Source organism: Papio anubis, chromosome 4 (genome assembly GCF_008728515.1).
Source record: "Papio anubis isolate 15944 chromosome 4, Panubis1.0, whole genome shotgun sequence".
In the NCBI taxonomy this organism is placed as follows: domain Eukaryota; kingdom Metazoa; phylum Chordata; class Mammalia; order Primates; family Cercopithecidae; genus Papio; species Papio anubis.
Genome location: NC_044979.1, coordinates 59,085,072 through 59,105,866, shown reverse-complemented (window position 1 = coordinate 59,105,866; position 20,795 = coordinate 59,085,072). Strand labels below are relative to the sequence as shown.

The 20,795-nt window shown below is 37.4% G+C and overlaps 1 protein-coding gene across 2 annotated transcripts in view; it reads right to left on the bottom strand.

The window, feature by feature from the left end:
* Nucleotides 1-20,795, bottom strand: part of GNAI1 (G protein subunit alpha i1) — an 83,410-nt gene that overhangs the window by 23,975 nt on the left and 38,640 nt on the right. For both annotated transcript variants that reach the window (XM_009203549.3, XM_021936130.2), the window contains exons 2-3: nt 4,694-4,736; nt 4,447-4,588 (exon numbers count right to left, since the gene is read on the bottom strand). In XM_009203549.3, coding sequence (XP_009201813.2) covers nt 4,447-4,588; nt 4,694-4,736 — 185 coding nt within the window. The remainder of the gene's footprint in view (nt 1-4,446; nt 4,589-4,693; nt 4,737-20,795) is intronic.

Sequence of the window (20,795 nt, the reverse complement as noted above, 5' to 3'; positions counted from 1 at the left end):
TATAAACCCAATGCTTACGTTTAATTTCTATATCCACTTTGTGCACACTCTTGTGGACAGGCACTGGCCCATGAATCACATTGTGAACAGCACTCCTGTAAGTGCCCAGTGCCTGAACAGGCGAATAGGCCCCTCTGTAAAGCTTCTAAAATTTTACTTCATTAGAAACATAATCACCTAAATTATCAATATATTATCACTCACAGATGGACCATCCTCATTCTGCGAAAGTTCTGAAATGATATTAGGCATAAAATGTGATTGCTCCATGCCAGCTTTGAAAACAATTTTGTTTCTTCTCATTTTCTTCTCATTTTAAATAATCAGTGTATAATCTGTTTTGGAAATCTGGTAACTGCCAAATACGAAGCAAACCACAGAAAATTACTCACCACTTATTAAGATTTTACATCTTCTTACTCAATTCTTACCAAATCAACCTATATACTAAGATGTAATCCCAACGAAGTCAACAAGCTGTTTTGGTTTGTTGTGTTTCAACAGGGTTGTGGGGGAATTAAGTTGGCTCTCAAGTTCATCTGGGAGAGAAATTATGATGGCATTGTTATCTGGCAAAAGAACAATGGAATGAAATGGGGTGCACTTACTCTATCTACCAGGTGCCAACTAATCCATGAAACCACAGAAATTAAAATGGTGTGACTCTCACAAGAGTAACAGTAATGTAATAACAATTACTTAAAAAAAAAAAAGGCTGGGCATGGTGGCTCACGCCTGTAATCCCAGCACTTTGGGAGGCTGAGGCAGGTGGATCACCTGAGGTCAGGAGATCAAGACCAGCCTGGCTAAGATGATGAAACCCCATCTCTACTAAAAATACAAAAAAATCAGCTGGGTGTGGTGGTGGATGCCTGTAATCCCAGCTACTCGGGAGGCTGTGGCAAGAGAATCGCTGAACCAGGAAGGCGCAGGTTGCAGTGAGCCGAGATCGTGCCACTGCACTCAAGCCTGGCAAGAAGAGGGAAATTCTGTTTCAAAAAGCAAACAGAAAAAAAGCAAAAGACAACAATAGCAGTAACAGACATTTATTGAGCATGTATTATGACGAAGGCATGTGGGGAGTGCTTAATATTCATAATGTCATTATTCCTCACAACCCTACAACACAGATGCTATCATTATTTCCCTTGTATTATAAGGAAACAAGCTTAGGGAGGTTGAATAGCTTAATACGTGACAGATGTGGGGAAAAGGAATACATCAATAGAAAGAAAAACTGGAGTCCAGAAACACACTCAATTTAATGCTAAGGGTAGCAATTTCAAGTCGCTGAGGAATAGACAGAATAGACTGATTATTTAATATTTAATAAATGACTGTTAGGCAAAAGATATGATAAAATACACTTAGATCCTAACTAGCAACAAACACAACATTTAAAGCTGTGTGAAGCGATAACGAGATAAATATAAAAAATAAAACTACAAACATTCTAAAAAATAAGAGAATTTAAAAAATTATAAGGTGAAGAATGCCATTCTAATAAGAAACAAAACACAGAAGTGAGAATCGACTGTAAAAATCTTAACAGTTTTGTAATGTACTATTTCAAAAACTAAAAGAAATATGCTAGGCAAAAGTGTTTGCAATATGCAAGGAAGGGTTAATATCCTTAATACTTAAACAGAATCAATGTGAAACGATAAGTAATTGAACAGAAATGAGTAAAAACTAAGGATTTTACAGAAGAAATACAAACGAAAAAATGTTTTAAAATAATCCTCAAATTCATTAAAAATCAGAAAAAAACTAGAAAAAGACAGTATTTCACATTTATCAGATGTTAAAAATTGAAACGCTGATAACATCTAAGTTGGTGAGACTATGGTAAAACAGACACTGATGAATGGTTACTAAAACAGATTATTTATGTTGCTTTTCTTCGGAAAGCAAACCTGTGGTACCTATCAAAATTCAATATCTGGTTATCCTTCAATTCAGGGTTAATACTTCCAGAAACAGAAATACATTCAGACTTCTTTTGAATATATTGTTTGTGGCTGGGTGCGGTGACTCACGCCTGTAATCCCAGTACTTGGGGAGGCCGAGGTGGGCGGACAACTTGAGGCCAGGAGCTCAAGACCAGCCTGGCCAACACAGTGAAACCCTATCTTTATGAAAATACAAAAATTAGCCAGGTGTGGTGGCACACATCCATGGTCCCAGCTACTTGGGAGGCCGAGGCATGAGAACTGCTTGAACTCGGGAAGTGGAGGTTGCAGTGAGCTGAGATTGTACCACCGTACTCCAGCGTGGGCTACAGAGCGAGACTCTGTCTCAAAAAAAAAAAATAATAATAATAATAATGATAATAATAATAATAAATATAATAATAACAATGTACTGTTTCTTATTCCTAGAATGTTTTTTCTATTTTTGTCTAGAAAACTCTTATTCATGTTTTAACACTCAGCTTCAATGCCCCTTCCTCGTGTCCAGGCCACGTTTAATTCATCTTTGTATTCCTCAGCACAACTGTAAAAGTCCAGTAGTTTTGAAAGCTTATGTAAAGACAGGCAACACAAAACATGGAGTAGATCAATGAGAAGCAATGGGAGGACATGAGGCATTTGTGTGAATGAGTTAATGATGATGGAGAAAGCAAACAGAAGTAACAGTCTGAAGGCAGGAAGAAGACAGTTACTGAAGTATGGCTAGAGAGTCTAAAAAGAGTGGGTCAAACCAACAACAGTGAAACAAAGATGAGCAAAGCAGGCCCACATAAGATTCCAAAGCATGAGAAAACTGGTTAAAAAAAAAAAATAGAGCTTGAGAGTAGTTATTTCCAGTCTTGAAACTAAGCCCAAGTTATGTTTAAAAAAAGAAACAGAAAACGACAACATTCCTTGAGAGAAAAACTTGAAAATAAAAAGAACTCATGAAAAGCTGTTTGTATTGACCCTTCATGATCTCCTAAAATGGAGGCTACAATGCTTTTTCCTTTCATAAGCACATACAAGATCCAAATGCAGAATGTCATATATGTGAATTTGGTAACAGGTTTAAATTAAAAGTTTATAATTGGAATTGGTGTAAGGTATTAATTCTTTTTTCTTAATCGAAGCATGGTTCTCTAGAGTCTTTTAAACAAAGATTAAAACAGCTTAGTTTAATTAGTATTTCCAAGTAGATTTCAACATTATTTTCAATAATAATGTTCTTTTAAAATGTCTTTTCTGAAATAAGATTTGATCTTCTCCAGAATATTTATTGCTTGGAATCACTCTAATTTATGAATTTATCATTTATTCATTCAACAAATGCTTTTGAGTCAAAAAGTTTACTGAATAAATGATAAATGTATAAATTATTTAAAATTATATTGAAATCTTGAAATTTTTAATTTATGATACTAACCTTTTTAAAAAAGTTTGAAAAACAGTAAATTAATACGGCTCAGTAACTTGTAAGAGAATTTTTAAAGTAACATTTTAAAAACTAGATTTTACAGAGTTTTCCAGTGTGCATTCCCTAATGCTGCTTTCATTTTTCTTCCCTATTAAGCATGAATTGAGCCTACATGTTTAAAAAATAAAATCTAGCCGATACTAAGACAGAAAGAAAAACGTACAGTCTCTACACACAAAATCTTCATAGTATTAGTAGGGAGACAGCATGTATACTGAACACACAGAAATATAAAGGAACCATAAAAATAAATATTAGTAAAAACAATACAATAATATACAGAAGATGAGAGAATAAAAGAAAAAAAAAGGTGCTTTATGGATTGGATCTGGGCTGCTTCCAATCCAACTGAAACAAGTTACTGGGGCAAATGAGGAGGCATAGGCATAGTGCCTTGGTTACCACAAGCTGTATGGCAATCTCTGTACCATGTAATTTCCTGGGTGCTAGTTTCTTTCTTGGCAAAATAAAGAATTGGAACTAGCTCGTCTCCAAAAATCTCTTTTAGCTCTCAAATTTTGATACATGGTTTTTAATAGCCGATATTTTCCTATTCCAAAGATAAGCAAACTTTTATACTGTTTTCACTATTTGAGATTAGATTGCTTTTCAGTCTAGGCAAGAATACAAATAACTATATCACTTCATTATTCCAAATTACAGAAACAGATTCTGAAGAGGGCCAGGGTAAGCAGTTTACTCAGTACTAAAAATCATTATGGTATTACAGGGGTACCCAATACAGCATGCTATACAGAAAGCACCGTGATGATTATTCAGTTGTCCAAATCATCTAATGGAAAAGGAAAGCATAAAGGAGAGATTACACAATCCTATATATTCTTATTTCACTCACTTCTAACGCTCCTGACTCTTTTCACTCACTTCTAATCTTTTGATTCCTTTTATAAAATGGTCCTGATAGTTGACAAGCCTGTGTAATAACATGGTATGGTATTAGCACACAAGTTATTCTTTTTACTCCTCAGGTCGGCTCCAACAAATTTAATAACTTACCGCCCGGGCTGAGTCACCAAAGTCTATCTTCAACCTCCCCATGGCCCTAATGATAGCAATAATCGACTGGATGGTGTTACTGTAGACGACTGCTTTGTACTGTTTACACTCCTCTTCTGAATAACCAGCTTCATGGATAATTCTTATGAGACAAAAGGGGGAAAAAAACCAAAACATTTACTTCCTTTGGTAGAAGGGTACACTTACTTAAACATAAACAGCAAATTTAATGTTTAAATCTACTTACTTCATCTGCTTCACAATTGTACTTTTACCAGATTCACCAGCACCTAAAAAAAACCATAAATAAAAGGTTTCTAACTTCATCATAATCACTTTATAATCACTTTATTTGAATATATTTATTCAACTCCCAACACACACAAACCCAGTCTTCTCTCTGTGTGTCTACCTCTTAGAGGTGAATTTTGTTTTATACTAAAATGAGATACAAGGCAGCAAATATGTAGGATTAATAAGTATAAAGATCTAACATACAACATGAGAACTGTAGTTGTAGAGTAATAATACTGTATGGTCTCAGGATTTTGTTAAATGAGTAGATGACAGCTGTTCTAGCCACAGGTGACAAACAGGTAACTACATGAAATGATGTGTATGTTCATCTGTCTCAACATAGTAACCATTTTGATACATATATTTTGTAACATCAAGTTGTATGCATTTAATACACAAAATAAAATTTATTTTAAAACAAATAAAATGAGCTTCATCGGTTTCCAAACACACAGAAAAGTTCTGGGAAATAAGTCTGCTCTACCTGTTATTTCATAAAGTCAATAAACTCAAATGAAAAAAACATGCTTCTACTGTTGTTTGTGTGTATTCTGTAAAGCATTAAAAAATTCAGTCTTTTCTAAGTTAAATAAAACCTGTATAAATTAGTTTTATTTAAGACTCTGCTCCCCACTGGAAGATGTTTTAACTGCTTGACCAATTATCTTAATTTTAACCCGTGGCTTTTGTGAAATAGGCAGCAGTGGCACCAAGAAGCCACATGAAAAACTATTCTAAAGTATCAGATGTTCAAACAGCTATGTCTCATGCAATATGTGTTCAATCACCATTATTAAAAACGTAATACAGAACCAAGATGATCTGCTAGCCCTGAGGATTCAATGTTGTGCTGGACAAAAATAAAATAAAATAAAATAAAAAGCGTCTTTTCATCTTCAGTGTCATGCAAGTCATAAGGCCAGAAGCCATTCTCAAAACTCTCCTTCACTCTCTATATATGCAGGGCCTCCTCAAGATTTGAGTTCCTAGGGCTATGCTATCCTAACATGAAAATACTACTAAGGAAATGACAGTTTACAAAATCAGGCCCTTCTTAAATACCCTTTCCACTTTACAACAGCTGCTATCTTTATACCAAATTAGATCAATTATTTGTCAGGCTCCCCTCCCTTGATTGCTGGGTATTGAGAACATCCGAGCCAAGGATACAAGACATGGAAGATATGACAAGTCTATCATTTGGTTTCACACACTCTTTGGCCAATACTACAATATCCTGGAGGAATTTATGACCGTTTGAGAGACAGGGCCCAGGATTTTCACTACATTTTCATTCCATTTTAGGCTCCATATTCCCCTTTTCCCTGGGCCATTCCTACAGTTTTATGTTCAGCATTACTGAACAACTTACAGTTTCAGGAACACCCACTGCTGCTCATGCCACACATCTTCAAACACTGTTTCCCCTGCCAAAATGCAATTTGCTCTGGTCTTGCCACCCTGGTGATTCTTTATTAACCATCAAACTTATCTCCTTTGTCAACCTCTCCTTACCCATTCTGCATGTGATTCCTGCTGCCTCTCACTTTTCACATGTTTGTATTTGAATTTTCAGAAGCTAGCTTGTGCTATACACAAAATCAACCAACCAGAAATGTACTTGAATTTATTTAAGCTATTTATGACTGATACAACTGATGGTCAACTTCTGGGCCTCATCTCTCCCTTTACCTCTTTTCTTCTCCAGACACACACACACACACACACACACACACAAGCACACACACCCAACTCATCAGAGACATCTGAAAAGAGGTTATAAACAGCCTATTTGAATATCTGAGGATAAAACTCCCTAAATTTTACTTGCTGTTTGATATTTAAGAAATTTTCCCAAAATACCCTCACACTGAATAGAAAAGCAGGCACTGAATAAACAATAAAAGCATTCTTCATTTACAGACAGGCTTTGAATCTTTCAGGGCATCTGCCAATAAAAACAAGTCCAAGATAAACAACCCATTATTTATTAATCAACAACAGTGTGCTTGGCTCTATGAAAAGCACAATGGCAGGCATTCTGGCTCACACATTTCTCTAATCCTGGGGGTCCACACAAGTAATACAACCTAGGCAGTTTCCAGTGGGGCTGTCTTTAAGAAACCAGTCTGGGTTTCTAGAGTACTGTGAGTGAGTCAGCGGCTGCCATGCTGTGATGATGGGACACTCTAGATTCCAGGATTCATACGCAGGGGTGGCGATTCCACAGATATAGCCAACTTTGATGAATAGCCACCTATGGTCTATTTTGTTAGTGAAACAACTCAAAAGCCCAGAGAAAGGTTCAAGTGACATAAGCTCGTTGAGTTTCGAGATCCACGAAAGGAAGAAAATCAGAAATCGTAAAGAATAAGTTTGTTTCCAGTTGAACTGGTCTTGCCACCCTGGTGATTCATTTGAGTTTATGTATGTACAAATGAGAATGTTTAAACCTTAAGAAAAAAACAAATTTTCCTGCTATTAGACATTATCTCTACATTCTAATTCACTTTTTATCTCTTCAAATAAATGGGAACATGGAACCCTTAGCTTACTTTGCATTGCACATCCAGTCAATGGCTTGTGGTTCAAAAAATCCTGAAATCTGTTTGACATTAAAGAGTGGGGGGGGGGGGGGCGGGCGTGGTGGCTCATGCCTGTAATCCCAGCACTTTGGGAGGCTGAGGCGTGCAGATGACAAGGACAGGAGTTCGAGACCAGCCTGGCCAACATGGTAAAACCCCGTCTCTACTAAAAATACAAAAATTAACTGGGCATGGTAGCAGGTGCCTATAGTCCCAGCTACTCCAGAGGCTGAGGCAGAAGAGTTGCATGAACCCAGGAAGGGGAGCTTGCAGTGAGTCGAGATCATGCCACTGTACTCCAGACTGGGCAACAGTGCGAGACTCCATCTCAAAAAAAAAAAAAAAAAAAAAAGAATGGGGATGGGAGTCTTATTAACTGGATTTGTACTTTCTTTACTAGTCACAAAATACTCTTTGTGGAATAGATATCTACAGGCAGAAATTTTGCAAAAATGTTTCAAAGCTTAGAAATTTACATAATTAGTTTTCAACTCTCACTTCCATACAGAGTCTCCTAACAGGAAAAGTACAAATGTCACGTGGTTAGGGTTTCAACATTCTGAACACTGGTACTTTCTCCATATAGTATAGACAAAAGAGTAAACAGTTGTTCTCTACAAATCTCAGGCAGCACAGTCACTTCTGGGAGGCTGGGGGTGTAACGCTGCACATCGTTGCCTGATGTGTATGCCAAGTCAATGTGCTGAGACCCTGGGCTGCAGTAGAGAAAGAGGTTTAATCGTAGTAGGGCCACCGAACAGACAGAGGAAACCGCAAATCCATCTGCCTCAGGAGTTTGGGGCTAGAGTTTTTAAGGGTTTGGGAGTCGGCTGAAGTGTACAGATTGAGTGGTCAATGAAAGCAGGGTAAAGTCATAGGACAGGGAGATGAAGAAACTATTCTTAGGCTGATTCAGTTCTTCTGTGAGGGTCTTTAAACTGGGTGGCCTTTAAACTGGGTGGCCTCAGCTGTTAAATTGGAATTCAGGATCCACTTAAATAATTCTTAAACAAAAGCCTCATGATTTTAATACCAGAGATCCAATTTAAGGCCAAAAATACAATCTATAGGAACAATGGAGATGCAAATGGTCAGTATCCTGTTAAGTGACTTTCAGTTACAAGGAAGTGGGTCCAAGCACAGAATGATTAATGCTTAATTATAACTATATTTCTGTCCAGAATTAGTGTTAGCCCTATGAACATGGCTTCAGCAGGAAGTAATACTGTAAGGAAAAAAATGGGGTTGGGGGGTAAATTTTTTCCAGTAGTACTCAGCCAAGATGCTGTTACTTTTCACTGAAATCCAGGGTGGGATGAAAAGTGCTCCCATCTACCAAGAGCAGCTTCAGAAGAAAAGAGAAATATGTAACATGTGTCAGTCAAGAAAGATCAAAGTGTGTAACCATTTGCAGTCACAAAACCTGGCTGGTCAAGGTGACTAAGTGGCCCACACAGGAACTATCAATAAGGTAATCACTGTGGAGTGAATGAGAGTTTAGAGGGGAGAATGTGACTCCCAGAGGGCTGAGAATGTGTGTGCTATGGTTATTGTAGGCCAGTGGCTATAAAGTCAAAGTTGTGACATTACAGCAGGTAGCTAGTCAGGCATGAGCAGGACAGGAGAGGGCTCCACCCGTCCAGGAATGTCAGGCGACCATCAGATGATGGACAGGATGTTGTCAAATGTTTCTCTAAAACAGTAATTGGTCACAGCCAGTAAAAGAGAAAGGCAGTCTCCATATAGACAGAAAGAAACCTGCAAGTGGCCATCAGCAGCTTCCCAATAAGATCTGGAGAAATGGGTGAGTGAGCTCAAGCATGCACATTAAGAGGCAAAATGGTGGAGTTTAACTGGTATGTGACCTTCCTCTAGGAATGCTAGACTGGTAAGGGAAGAAAGCCTCAAGTAAGCATGGGCACAATTCCCGTAAACACACTGCCAGGCTCCTCTCTCAAGCGCTAGTAGGCCACTGCGCATGTGAACAGCCCACCCCAAGGGAAGAATTAGGGGAGATGGGACCCAAGACCCCGGAAGTATGCCAATGGATAAAACCCCAAGTCAAAAGGTCAAACTGCACACTAACCATTCGCGCCACCAGCCTGGCCCTCTTCCAGGTACACATTCCTTCCTTTTGTTCCTGCCCTAAAGCTTTTTAATAAATTTTCACTCCTCTAAAACTTGTCTGGGTCTCTCCTACCTTGTGCCCCTCGGACGAATTCTTTCTTCTGAGGAGGCAAGAATTGAGGTTGCTGCAGATGCACTGGATTCGCTACTGGTAACAGGCACACAGAGAAGTCCTCCCCCTCCGCCCACTGGTCTCCTTTAAGGAGGAAGCGGCTAACGAAAAACTGCATCTCTGAGATCAAATATGGAGTCCAGCAAGTAAGACTGCACTGACGGCAAAGGAGCACCACCATAGTAACAGCGGGGAGAGAACTCAAGGGCACTTTGGGGTCTCAAACATACTGCAGCCTACCGGTAGGATCCAGGAAAGGGAAATGCATCAAGTCAAGATGGTGGAGGAAGGGAGAAAAAATAAAAACAAATCAAGATATAAGGTAACTCTTTGCTAGATTCTAATTCCTTTAAGAGAGTTATATAATTTATCGCTATCAATATGATAGCCAAACAGTGTCTGCCTCTGATTTGGTTGGGGGTGGCATAGGAAATTTTAGTTTTATCTGCTGGTAAAGTTTAAAACAAAACAAAAAAACACTTCTGACCTCAGAAAACAAGTATTTTTTTTTTCTTTCAAAGAAAAAATCCTTTGGTCTACTTTCTGCTTAGGGTCACATTTATATCATTTATTTCCTGACTTCAAGGATGGAGGGTGTTCAACATCACAGGCTGTTCAGCTACAACATAGGGATTTAGCCAAGTTATCTTACACTGAAGTCCTCATACCACTACACTCCTTTTAAGAAATCCGAATTTTTATGTTGAATTTACTGATTTAAAATGTTAACATCGAATAAAACTATAATTTAGTTGAAAATGAAATAAAACTAAATTACAAATGCATTTAAAATCCCTTCTCTTTATTATAATGCTACTGTAAGATTAACAAGATCAAGGTCCTTATGTTTAAGATAGAAGCAGATAAAGTAGGGGTGCAAGGGCAAATACAAATCAAAAATAAAACGTTCAATCCTCCCTGTTGAAAGGAAAAACATTTCCCTCCCTTTTTCTTAGAGCATTTACTTCAGAAAAATTATAATTGGAAATACTTTTCTCTCTCTTTGAAATGTATATAATATATTCTTTTGAAAACTAAATAGGCCTTTTGCCAGCTTTATGATTCAGGAATGTGTTTCTCAAGGACCTGGGAGCCATCTCTTTGAAATGCAAATATCAAGGGAGATAGCATCCCTACCTCCCAGTTTCTGTGGCAGGGTAGAAACTTGACTTCATGGGCACCTTGCTCCAAGATGCAAAATTACCTTCTGTCCTAAAGATAGAAGTTCCTTTTTCTCCTATGAATAAGGCCAATTAGCTAACATGATGGTCATCCCAATGACCATAGTAAAGATAGGGTAAGTTATATGTGACAAAGGTGCTTTGAAGTCCTCTTACTTGAGGACTTACTGTTTATCATGTGAACATGCATGTAATGGGTTGAATAGGCTGCAATGTATAAAAGGGTGAGGGTCTTTTGTCTTTCCAATCTCTTAGCAGATGTACATCACAATATGGTTTAACACATATTTAATAATGAAAATATTTTCTATCTCTGCTATTTTTGTAAAGAGGATTTCTGGGTTGGGAGAAGGTTTTGTTTTTAATTATCATTCCCCAACAGAGGTAATTATCTAAAATATTTTCCATTTAGTTTTAAGAAGCTCTGAACTTATATTTAAATAAATATTTACACATATATGGGAGACATCTGACATTCTGGGATATAAGAAAAATTTAATAATGACTGTAAACATGAAAATCCAAAATCTAGAGCTTCAAAATGACCCACTTTCCCCAATCCTTACTCCATACAAAACTATCCCCTGAGCCATTCACTTCTGAGATAGGTATCATACTATTATAATGAGCAACAATGTATGCACACAAAGGAAATGAAATCAGTATACTGATATGTTCGCCGCAGTATTATTCACAATAGCCAACTTATGCAATCAATCTAAATTATCTGTCAATGGATGAATGGATAAAGAAAATGTTGTGTATATATACACAATGAAATATTATTCAGCCTTAAAAAGGAAATCCTGTCATTTGTGATAGTATGGACAAACCTGGACAAATACCACATAATCTAACTTATACAGTACATGTAGAATCTAAAAACATCAGACTCATAGAAACAGCACAGAACTGTGATTACCAGGAGGATTAGCTGGGGTAACTGAAGGGGAGGAAGGGAGATGTGGGTTAAAGGGTACAAAGTTTTAGTTAGGATGAATAAGTTGTAGAGATCCACTGCACATCACGGTGACAACAGTTAATAACATATTGTATACCTGAAAACTACTAACAGAGTAGATCTTAAATGTTTTCACCACAAAAAATGGTATGTATGCAAGATGATGGATATGTTAATTAGTCTGACTTAATTATTTATGTACCCATATAGTAAAATATTACCTTGTATACTGTAAATATATATAATTTTTACATATCAAAGGAGTGAATCCTGCTGACACTTTGATTTTGAATATTTAGCTGCAGAACCATGAAAGAATACATTTATGTGGTTTTAAAAAAATGAATGAATGCACACACAAAGCTATCCTAGAAAGGAAGGACAAAAGAAAGAATTGTGTGCAGCACTGAAAGCTCTTTTCTGAGATTCCCGTCAAATAGACCACTCGGTTAACTCAACTGACAGACAAAATGTTTCTAAAATTTGAATCTACACACCCACTCGATGAGGAAGGGTGGAGGACCGGAGGCCATAGGCATATTTTTAGGTGTCTATAAGTTTTCTGTGAAAATTTTTAATACAGTGTTCTTATTTGTATAGTGATAAGATAAACTCTAAGTCACTCTAATCACACCATATGTCTGAAGGGGGTCATACAGTTTCAAGGTCTATATTTGAGTTTGTGTTTATAAGTCCCTAAGATACTTAAGCGAATGTCAAATGTTGTGCTGGAGGGACCTTTCCATCCATCACTCTATCTGGTTTGACTGTCAATCACCCAATTGGTCAAAGAAGTGTCATGTGTTTCCAACTGGCCCATGAGAGTGGTGTCATTGGGAATAAAATTCCTTATGCTTCTAGGTCTTATACCAACCAGCAAACAAAATATTTTACAAATTAATATAAGATATATACATGTAATATATATACACATAAAACTTACAAAACAATCACTTAAGATGCAGTGATTTTTTCCCCCCTATAAAGGAAAGAGCCAGTCTTTCTCTTTCCTTTTATATGAAAGTTATCAAGAAAGATCACAGCACTGAAAAGATGATGCGAAATCTGGCCCACAAAGGCCATTTTCAATGATCACATAATGGAGGACGCCATTAAAGGATGGCGCCAAAACCTAGAGTAGCAGCACTGAATGAAGACCAGGAAATGAGAAGCCTGACAGTACTGTTTGAACCTTTACATGAAGCCACAGTCAGGAGAACATATAATTTATCTTCCAAGTAGGGACTTTCGAGAGTTAAAGCGGACACAAGGTCAACCAGACTGACCTGGGCCAAGTAGGAAATATATCACTCTAGGTGCAACTGCAGACAAATCCACCTTGATTTCCCAGCTATGAGAGCCAGGTATGAGGTTGCTTTCTGTCACATCGACCCAAAGAGTCTTGATTACCCCTGTGCCAAGTAGTAATACTTTAATTATCTTGAGCTAATGAGGGAGAAACAAAGGAGGTTAACGATGCATCTGTACCAAGTGAAGGCCAAATAAATACTGCATGCTGCACAAAAGAAAGTTACAGAATTTTAGGTAGAAAAAGATGTGGGAAAATTTGATATTATACAGCCCATTGCAGAAGAGGTATGCCAAATCAAAACAATCAAATTGCACGTGCAATTTATTGTAGCTAACATACCATTACTTCTCATACTAATTTCACATTTACACTTTATACATATATACACACACACACACACATATACACACACTTTATAAGAATGTTTTGTTTTACAGTTCATGTAAGACCTAAAAGGGTAAGAAACTTTACTTCCTATCACAATTATACATACACATTTATGAAAATAATTTAGAACCACACAAGAGGAACATGTTTTTCTTCATCAGGAAATCATACACTGTTTTGTCTAAAGCTCAAGTCTAATTGCTCTCATGTTTTTCCTAAGCTGTTTTCTATTAAGGACTGGCAAATAATTAACATATAAAAACTTTTTCAACATTTCCTCTGCTAAGCTACAATTCTCCATGGGCCTCTCTCACATTTGTGAACATTTGTGAGCAGAGTCATGGACTACCTATTCCTATCTTTTCAAGGGTATTTGTAGAGACAAGACACTGATAATGTCTCCCTCTGTGGCAGAAAATAGGTTTACTGTCCAGTATAATAAAGGCAATATATCCTCTGGGACAAAGGTCAGACTGACTTATTTTTAAAAAACTGTGATCCCTAAAGTCAGGGTTCATCTACTATATACAACCCACTGCTTGTGCACCTATCACCTGGCACTGTTCATGCTGCCCTTACAGACTGGGTAAATCACCACCAATGCTGATTCTCTGGCATAACTGCTGTATTAAAGTCATTTTTCATCTCTAAATGAGGAATTCCTTGTTTTTTCACAGCATTCATGAAATGGTGGTATGGTAAATTGTTAGCTTGTATGTAGGGGAAAGTCTCAGACACTGAATAATTCCTGACAAACTATTCTGCTTAATTTTTTTTAATTCCCAAATTTCTGGCAACTAAGGATACTACACTTCCAGTATCTTTATACCCAAACTACATACATGTCTTTTTAAAATTCTAATATTTTTCCTTCCCAAATGGCAGGTAAAACAAGGTTGCCTAATAAACCAAAGAAATAAGTAGAACAGTGGTTCTGAAACGATCATACCAGTATCTGCATCACCTGGGGATTTTGTTAGAAATGGACATCTCAGGCCCCATCCAGTGTTTACTGAGTCAGAAACAAACTCTGGAGGTGAGGGGTCCAGTAATCTGTGTTTTAACAATCCCTCCAAGTGATTCTGATGCATGCTAAAGATTGAGAGCCACTAAGGAAGAAAAAGAAAAAGGTCACCTCCTTTTTTCTTGATTAGTTATCATAACACAGTCATTAAGTTGCTAGTTATTAAAAAAGAATACACAATTCTAATGAAATAATTATATTTTGCCTTCCCTCCCCAAAATAGTAAGACAAGTAGCACTGTTTTGCATTTCTGCAAATAGCACAATAAAAGGCAGCTAGATTCTAGTATCTACTTCTGCATTTAATATACTGTAATACATTACACTTTGGTTGAAATATATGAAGAAAATCCATTTTCACATAATTCAGTTAGAAAAGGGAGGAGCATTCAATAGCATTTTAAGTATAATTATGGATAGTCTTATTCTATGTCGTAATTTGAGAAGTGGTAACTTCTTAAAGTTTGATTATTATAGTGTAGAATCTGAAACGATTTCTACGAAGTTTTCTTATTTTTGTACAGGCATACCTCAGAGATATTATGGGTTCTATTCAAAACCACTGCAGTGAAGAGAATATTGCAATAAAGCAATTCATAGGAATTTTCTGGTTTCCCAGTGCATATAAAAATTATGTTCACACTCTACCATAGTCTATATTAACTGTGCAATAGCATGATGTCTAAACAATGTACATACCTTAATAAAAAATACTTTATTGCTAAAAAACGTTAACAATCATCTGAGCCTTCAGCAAGTCATCATCTTCCGCTGGAGAAGGGTCCTGCCTCCATGGCAATGGCTGCCAGCTGATCGGGGGAGTGTTGGGGAAAGCTGAAGTGTCTGTGGCAATTACTTAAAATAATACAATAACGAAGTCTGCTGCATTGACTCACTTTACCTTTCAAGAAAGATTTTTCTGTAGCATGTGATGCTCTTTGAACAACATTTTACCCACAGCAGCAGAACTTCTTTCAAAAGTGGATCCAATCCTCTAAAACCCTGCCACTGCTTTATCAACTAAGTTTATGTAAGATACTAAATCCTTTGTTGTCATTTCAACAATGTTCACAGCATCTTCACCAGGAAAAGACTCCATCTCAAGAAACCATTTTCTTTGTTCATCTACAAGAAGCAATTCCTCCTTCCTTAAAGTTTTATCATGAGACTGCAGCAAATCATTCACATCTTCAAGCTCCACTTCTAATTCTAGTTCTCTTGTTATTTCCACCACATCTGCAGCTCCTTCCTCTACTGAAGTCCCAAACCCCTCAATGAACCCAGGCATTCTTTCAAATGCCTGTTAATGTTAATATTCTGGTCTCTTCCCATGAATCACAAATGTTTTTCATGGCACCTAGAATGACTAATCCTTTTCAGAAGATTTTCAATTTACTCAGATCTATTAAAGGAATCACCATCTAATGGCAGCTATAGCCTCACAAAATGTGCTTCTTACACAATAATACATGAAAGTTAAAATTACTTCCTGATCATAAGCTGCAGAACAAATGCTGTATTAGAAGGCATAAAAACAACACTAGGCTGGGCACAGTGGCTCACACCTATAATTCCCTTGGGAGGCCAAGGCAGGAGAATAGCTTGAGGTCAAGAGTTTAAGACCAACCTGGGCAACATAACAAGACCCCCATCTCTACAAAAAAATAAGAATAAAAAACACTGGCCAGGCATTTGTAGTTCTAGCTACTTGGGAGGCTAAGGAGGGAGAATCACCTGAGCTCAGGAGTTAAAGGCTGCAGTAAACTATGACCATGCCACAGCACTCCATCCTGGTAACAGAGCAAGACCTTGTCTCTAAAAACAGCAGCAACAACAATAATTTCCTTGTACATCTCCATCAGTGCTCTTGGATAATGTGGTGCATTGTCAATGAGCAGAAATATATTGATATATTGAAAAGAATCTTTATATATGAGCAGTAAGGTCTCAACACTGGGCTTAAGATATTAGGAAAACCATGCTGTAAAAAGATATGCTGTCATCCATGGTTTTGTTCTTCCATTTACAGAGCACAGGCACAGCAGACTAATTTTTTTTTTTTTTTTTCTTGAGACAGAGTCCCCTCTTGTCGCTCAGGCTGGAGTGCGGTGGCGTGATCTCAGCTCACGGCAGCCTCAGTCTCTTGGGTTCAAGAGATTCTCCTGCCTCAGCCTCCCAAGCAGCTGGGATTACAGGTGCCCACCACCACCCCTGGCTAATTTTTGTATTTTTAGTAGAGATGGGGTTTTACCATGTTGGCCAGGCTAGTCTGGAACTCCTGACCTCAGGTGATCTGCCTACCTTGGCCTCCCAAAAGTGCTGGTATTACAGGCATGAGCCACCACACCCAGCCAAGATTTAGTATAATTCTTAAGGGCTCTAGGATATTTAGAATGCTAAATGGGCACTGACTTCAACAGTCACCAGCTGCATTAGCCCAGAACAAGAGAGTTAGACTGTCCTTTGTAGCTTTGAAGCCAAGCACTGACTTTTCCTCTCTAGCTATGAATGTCCTAGATGGGACTTTCTTCAAATCGAAGGCTGTTTTGCCTACATTGAAAATCTGTTGTTTATTGTAGTCATCTTCATCAACGACCTTAGCTGGATCTTCTGGATAACCTGCTGCAGCTTCTACATCAGCACTTGCTGCTTTACCTTGCATTTTTATTTAATGGAGATGACTTCTTTCCTTCAAGCTCGTGAACCAACTTTTCTTCTGCAGCTTCCTCATTTCTCTCAACCTTCACAGAACTGGAGAGGCAGGGCCTTGATCTGGCTTAGGCTTTGGCTTAAGGGAATGTTGTGGCTAGTTTGCTCTTCTATCCAGACCACTAAAACTTTCTCCGTATCAGCAATAAGGCTGGTTTCACTTTCTTATCATTCGTGTGTTCACTGCAGTAGCACTTTCAATTTCCTTCAAGAACTTTTCCTTTACATTCACAACTTGGCTAAATGTTTGGTGCAAAAGGACTAGCATTCAGCCTATCTCAGGTGCAAGAGAACTAGCATTCAGCCTATCTCAACTTTGGACATGCCTTCCTCACTAAGCTTAATCATTTCTAACTTTTGACTTAAACTGAGAGACTTGTGACTCTTCCTTTCCTCTGAACACTCAGAAGCCACTCTGTAGGGTTATTAAGCCCAATTTCAATACTGCTGTGTCTCAGGAAATAGGGAGGTTTAAGAAGAGGTAGAGATATGAGGGAACAGCCAGTCCAGTGGAGGAAAGAGAATACGCACATTTGTCAACTAAGTTAATTGTCTTATACGGGCACAGTTTATGGCACTCCAAAACAATCAGAATAGTAACATCAAAGATCACTGATCCCAGATCACATTTGAAATACTGTGCGAACTACCAAAATGTGACACAGAGATACAAAGTGAGCACACATATTAGAAAAATGGTGTTGACAGACTTGCTGGATGCAGGGTTGCCACAAACCTTCAATTTGCTTTTCGTTTTTGTTTTTTAAAAAGGCAGTATCTGCAAAGTACAATCAAGTGAAGAACAATAAAACAAGGTATGCCTACACATTAAATCCACTGGTCTATCTCATACTTGGAATTAATCTTTTAACCCACGTTTGATTTGCAAATTGGTTGAGTTTTGCAGGACCAAATGTTGACATATTTCATTATTTTTACACACACACACATATATATTTTCTAATTTCCTTTTCAAAATTACTCATAATCTCCTCAGAAAAGGATTTCAGTCTTGAAGATGCCAATATCCCAGTAGCAGGAACAAGTTAAGTATTTTTATTTTAAAAATTTTATTTGGCTTGAAAGTTCAAATTTTATAGCTGTCAACAAATAGAGTTAGCTATTTTCCTTGAAGTGAATGGCTAACTCTGCCAATCCCAAGTTGGACTAACCGTAGTTTGTCTATCAATTAAAAATGGTTTTCCAAGAAAAGAGCTAGTTCAGTTCACAACTCAAACACTCAAACAACTGTTTTCCCTCACGATAACCAACCATCATGCTTTGGTATACAGTAAGAGTACTGTAAGTGTATTTCCCATTTGGTCACATGGAATATTAAAGAGATACATATTTATGGCTCAGGTTTAATGAAAATAATAATACTTTTTGCTTATTTAGCTTTTTCTTTTATTATAGGTGCACAGTAGTGAAGAATCAATGACTGACTACTAGTACTTGGATCCCTGAATGACCACATGGGGTAGAGCACCTCAGGACTATTTAAACTTATATTTGTGACATGGGAGAAATAAACATCTGCCTTCATTAAGCCATGGTCAGGTTCGCTTTATTTGATCCAAGAGCCTGATTTTTACGCTGACAATTTTTTTAAAAGCAGACTAGATTTAAATATATAAACAAATATATAAACATGTAAACATAATACACAAAATAAAATAAAGAATCCCAAAACGTACTTTAAGAAAAAAACGTAAACCCATAAATAAAATGGAAAGGGAAATTACAGAACAGGACAAAAATATTCATAATTAATGACCAGCAAACTAGTTTTCGTTAATACATAATGAACACTAATTGACAAGAAAAATATCAATATTCTAAAAAAAAAAGCAAAAGATACAAAAACAATTCATAAAGGGAAAATAAGCACATATAGTATATTTTAGAGCTATATATATATATGTTTATTCACACAAGACAAGTACACGTGAAAAATTACATCGAAGAAATATTTTTAAAAAATAAATTTTTAAAAATTAAAAATCAGAACAATGATCTCTGAGGGAAAAAAGTGTTTATACTGGAGTAATGTAATTTTACTTCTTGAATGTTTCTGTAATTTCCAAATTTTTACACTAAATCAAAATTATGCAATTTATTTAGAAAAAATTGGTATCTCCATGATTAAAGTTGAATAAAATCATCTTCTTTAATTTCCTTTGCATCTACCCATCTTCCCATCTCATTACTCATATACATAAATCTCACTCCTAGTCAAAGCAAATTACTTTTAACTCTCAAAAGTTTCTTGATAACCCCTACCTCCATTCCTTCCCCACACTTTCTCTCAAGTTGGGCCCCTTACCAACATGGGCCCTAAAAATGACCACACCACATTTGCGCAGGAGAGCCTCTGTGGTTGGTATTTCCCAACCAAGGCACCTCTAGTTTTCAGAGTGTGGTAACTGAGTTGACAGACACTGGGATGCTACACGGACCAATATAACGGTAGGAGAGACAACCAAGACTTAGTAAAAGACTAAGGACTGCACTTAGTGGGAACTCAAGCAGGTAAGCTCCAAATAAGCTATGAGTTACAGCACCAGAGATTTCAGTTGTGATGCCAGGAATACCTAGGTGGAAGCCATCACCTCTGAGACTCGGCAGGCAGAGAACACTACATCTATGGGATCAGACAATTCCTGCTACAATGAGTTTAAGTCACTCTTCCCTCCCTTCCCACCCACCTGCTGTCCCCCACACCAATTGGGGAGAACAGCAGGAGGGGAGCATGGCAAGTGATGAAACATTTTTATCTGAACACTACATAAACGGACTTTTTAAATTATCAGGCAGGACTAAGGCTTAAGCATTTTGCAGTTTTGGGACGTTCTGTAGTTTTTCCCTACTTATCAGAACGTAGGGGCTCAGCAGGAGGTAGGCTGAGTACAGGATAAATTATTTTTTTTTTACTTGACATCTAATGTATAGTCCAAATTAATTACTGTAATCCTATTAAAACATATGCAACAGATTTCTAAGCATATTTTAAAAGTATAGACAATATATAAAAGACATATATTTTTGTGCTGCCATCTTCATGACATGGCTTCCACCTCAGATGTAAGATACCTGTCCAGGATCCCACCTGTACATGAACCCTGCCATCAGCAGGAGGGAGAAAACGAGTACGGGAAGTGGAGGAGATGCCCTTTCACCTTAAGGGCACAATCCAGAAGTGGTACCAGTACCCATCACTTCCATTCACATCCCCATAGGCAGAAGCTTGTCTTCTGGCCTCATTCTGCTTCAAGAAAAGCTAGGAAATACAGTCAGTAAATGTGTGGCCATATGCCCAGAAAACAGATGCTGAAGGACACTGGGTATGGGGGGATAACTGGCAGTCTCTGTCACACTCCATAAACCTACTCTTTCCTTTACCCTCTGTTCCATCTTTACATTTTAGAAAACTTTTAATATTATGCAAGTAAACATGCAAGATGAAAGTTTTTTTAAAAAATTTTGTTTTGGTTTTCCTCGTGAAAACTAAGGTGAATGTCATGGAAAGAAAATAAATAAGGCAAGCTGCTAAAAAGTGTTGCTGAACACGTAAAGGTGAGGTAATTGTTAAGTAGAGAGAAAAAAGGATTTTACAATCTGGAAGGATTCTTCATTCAAGTTGCTTTGCAAGTAT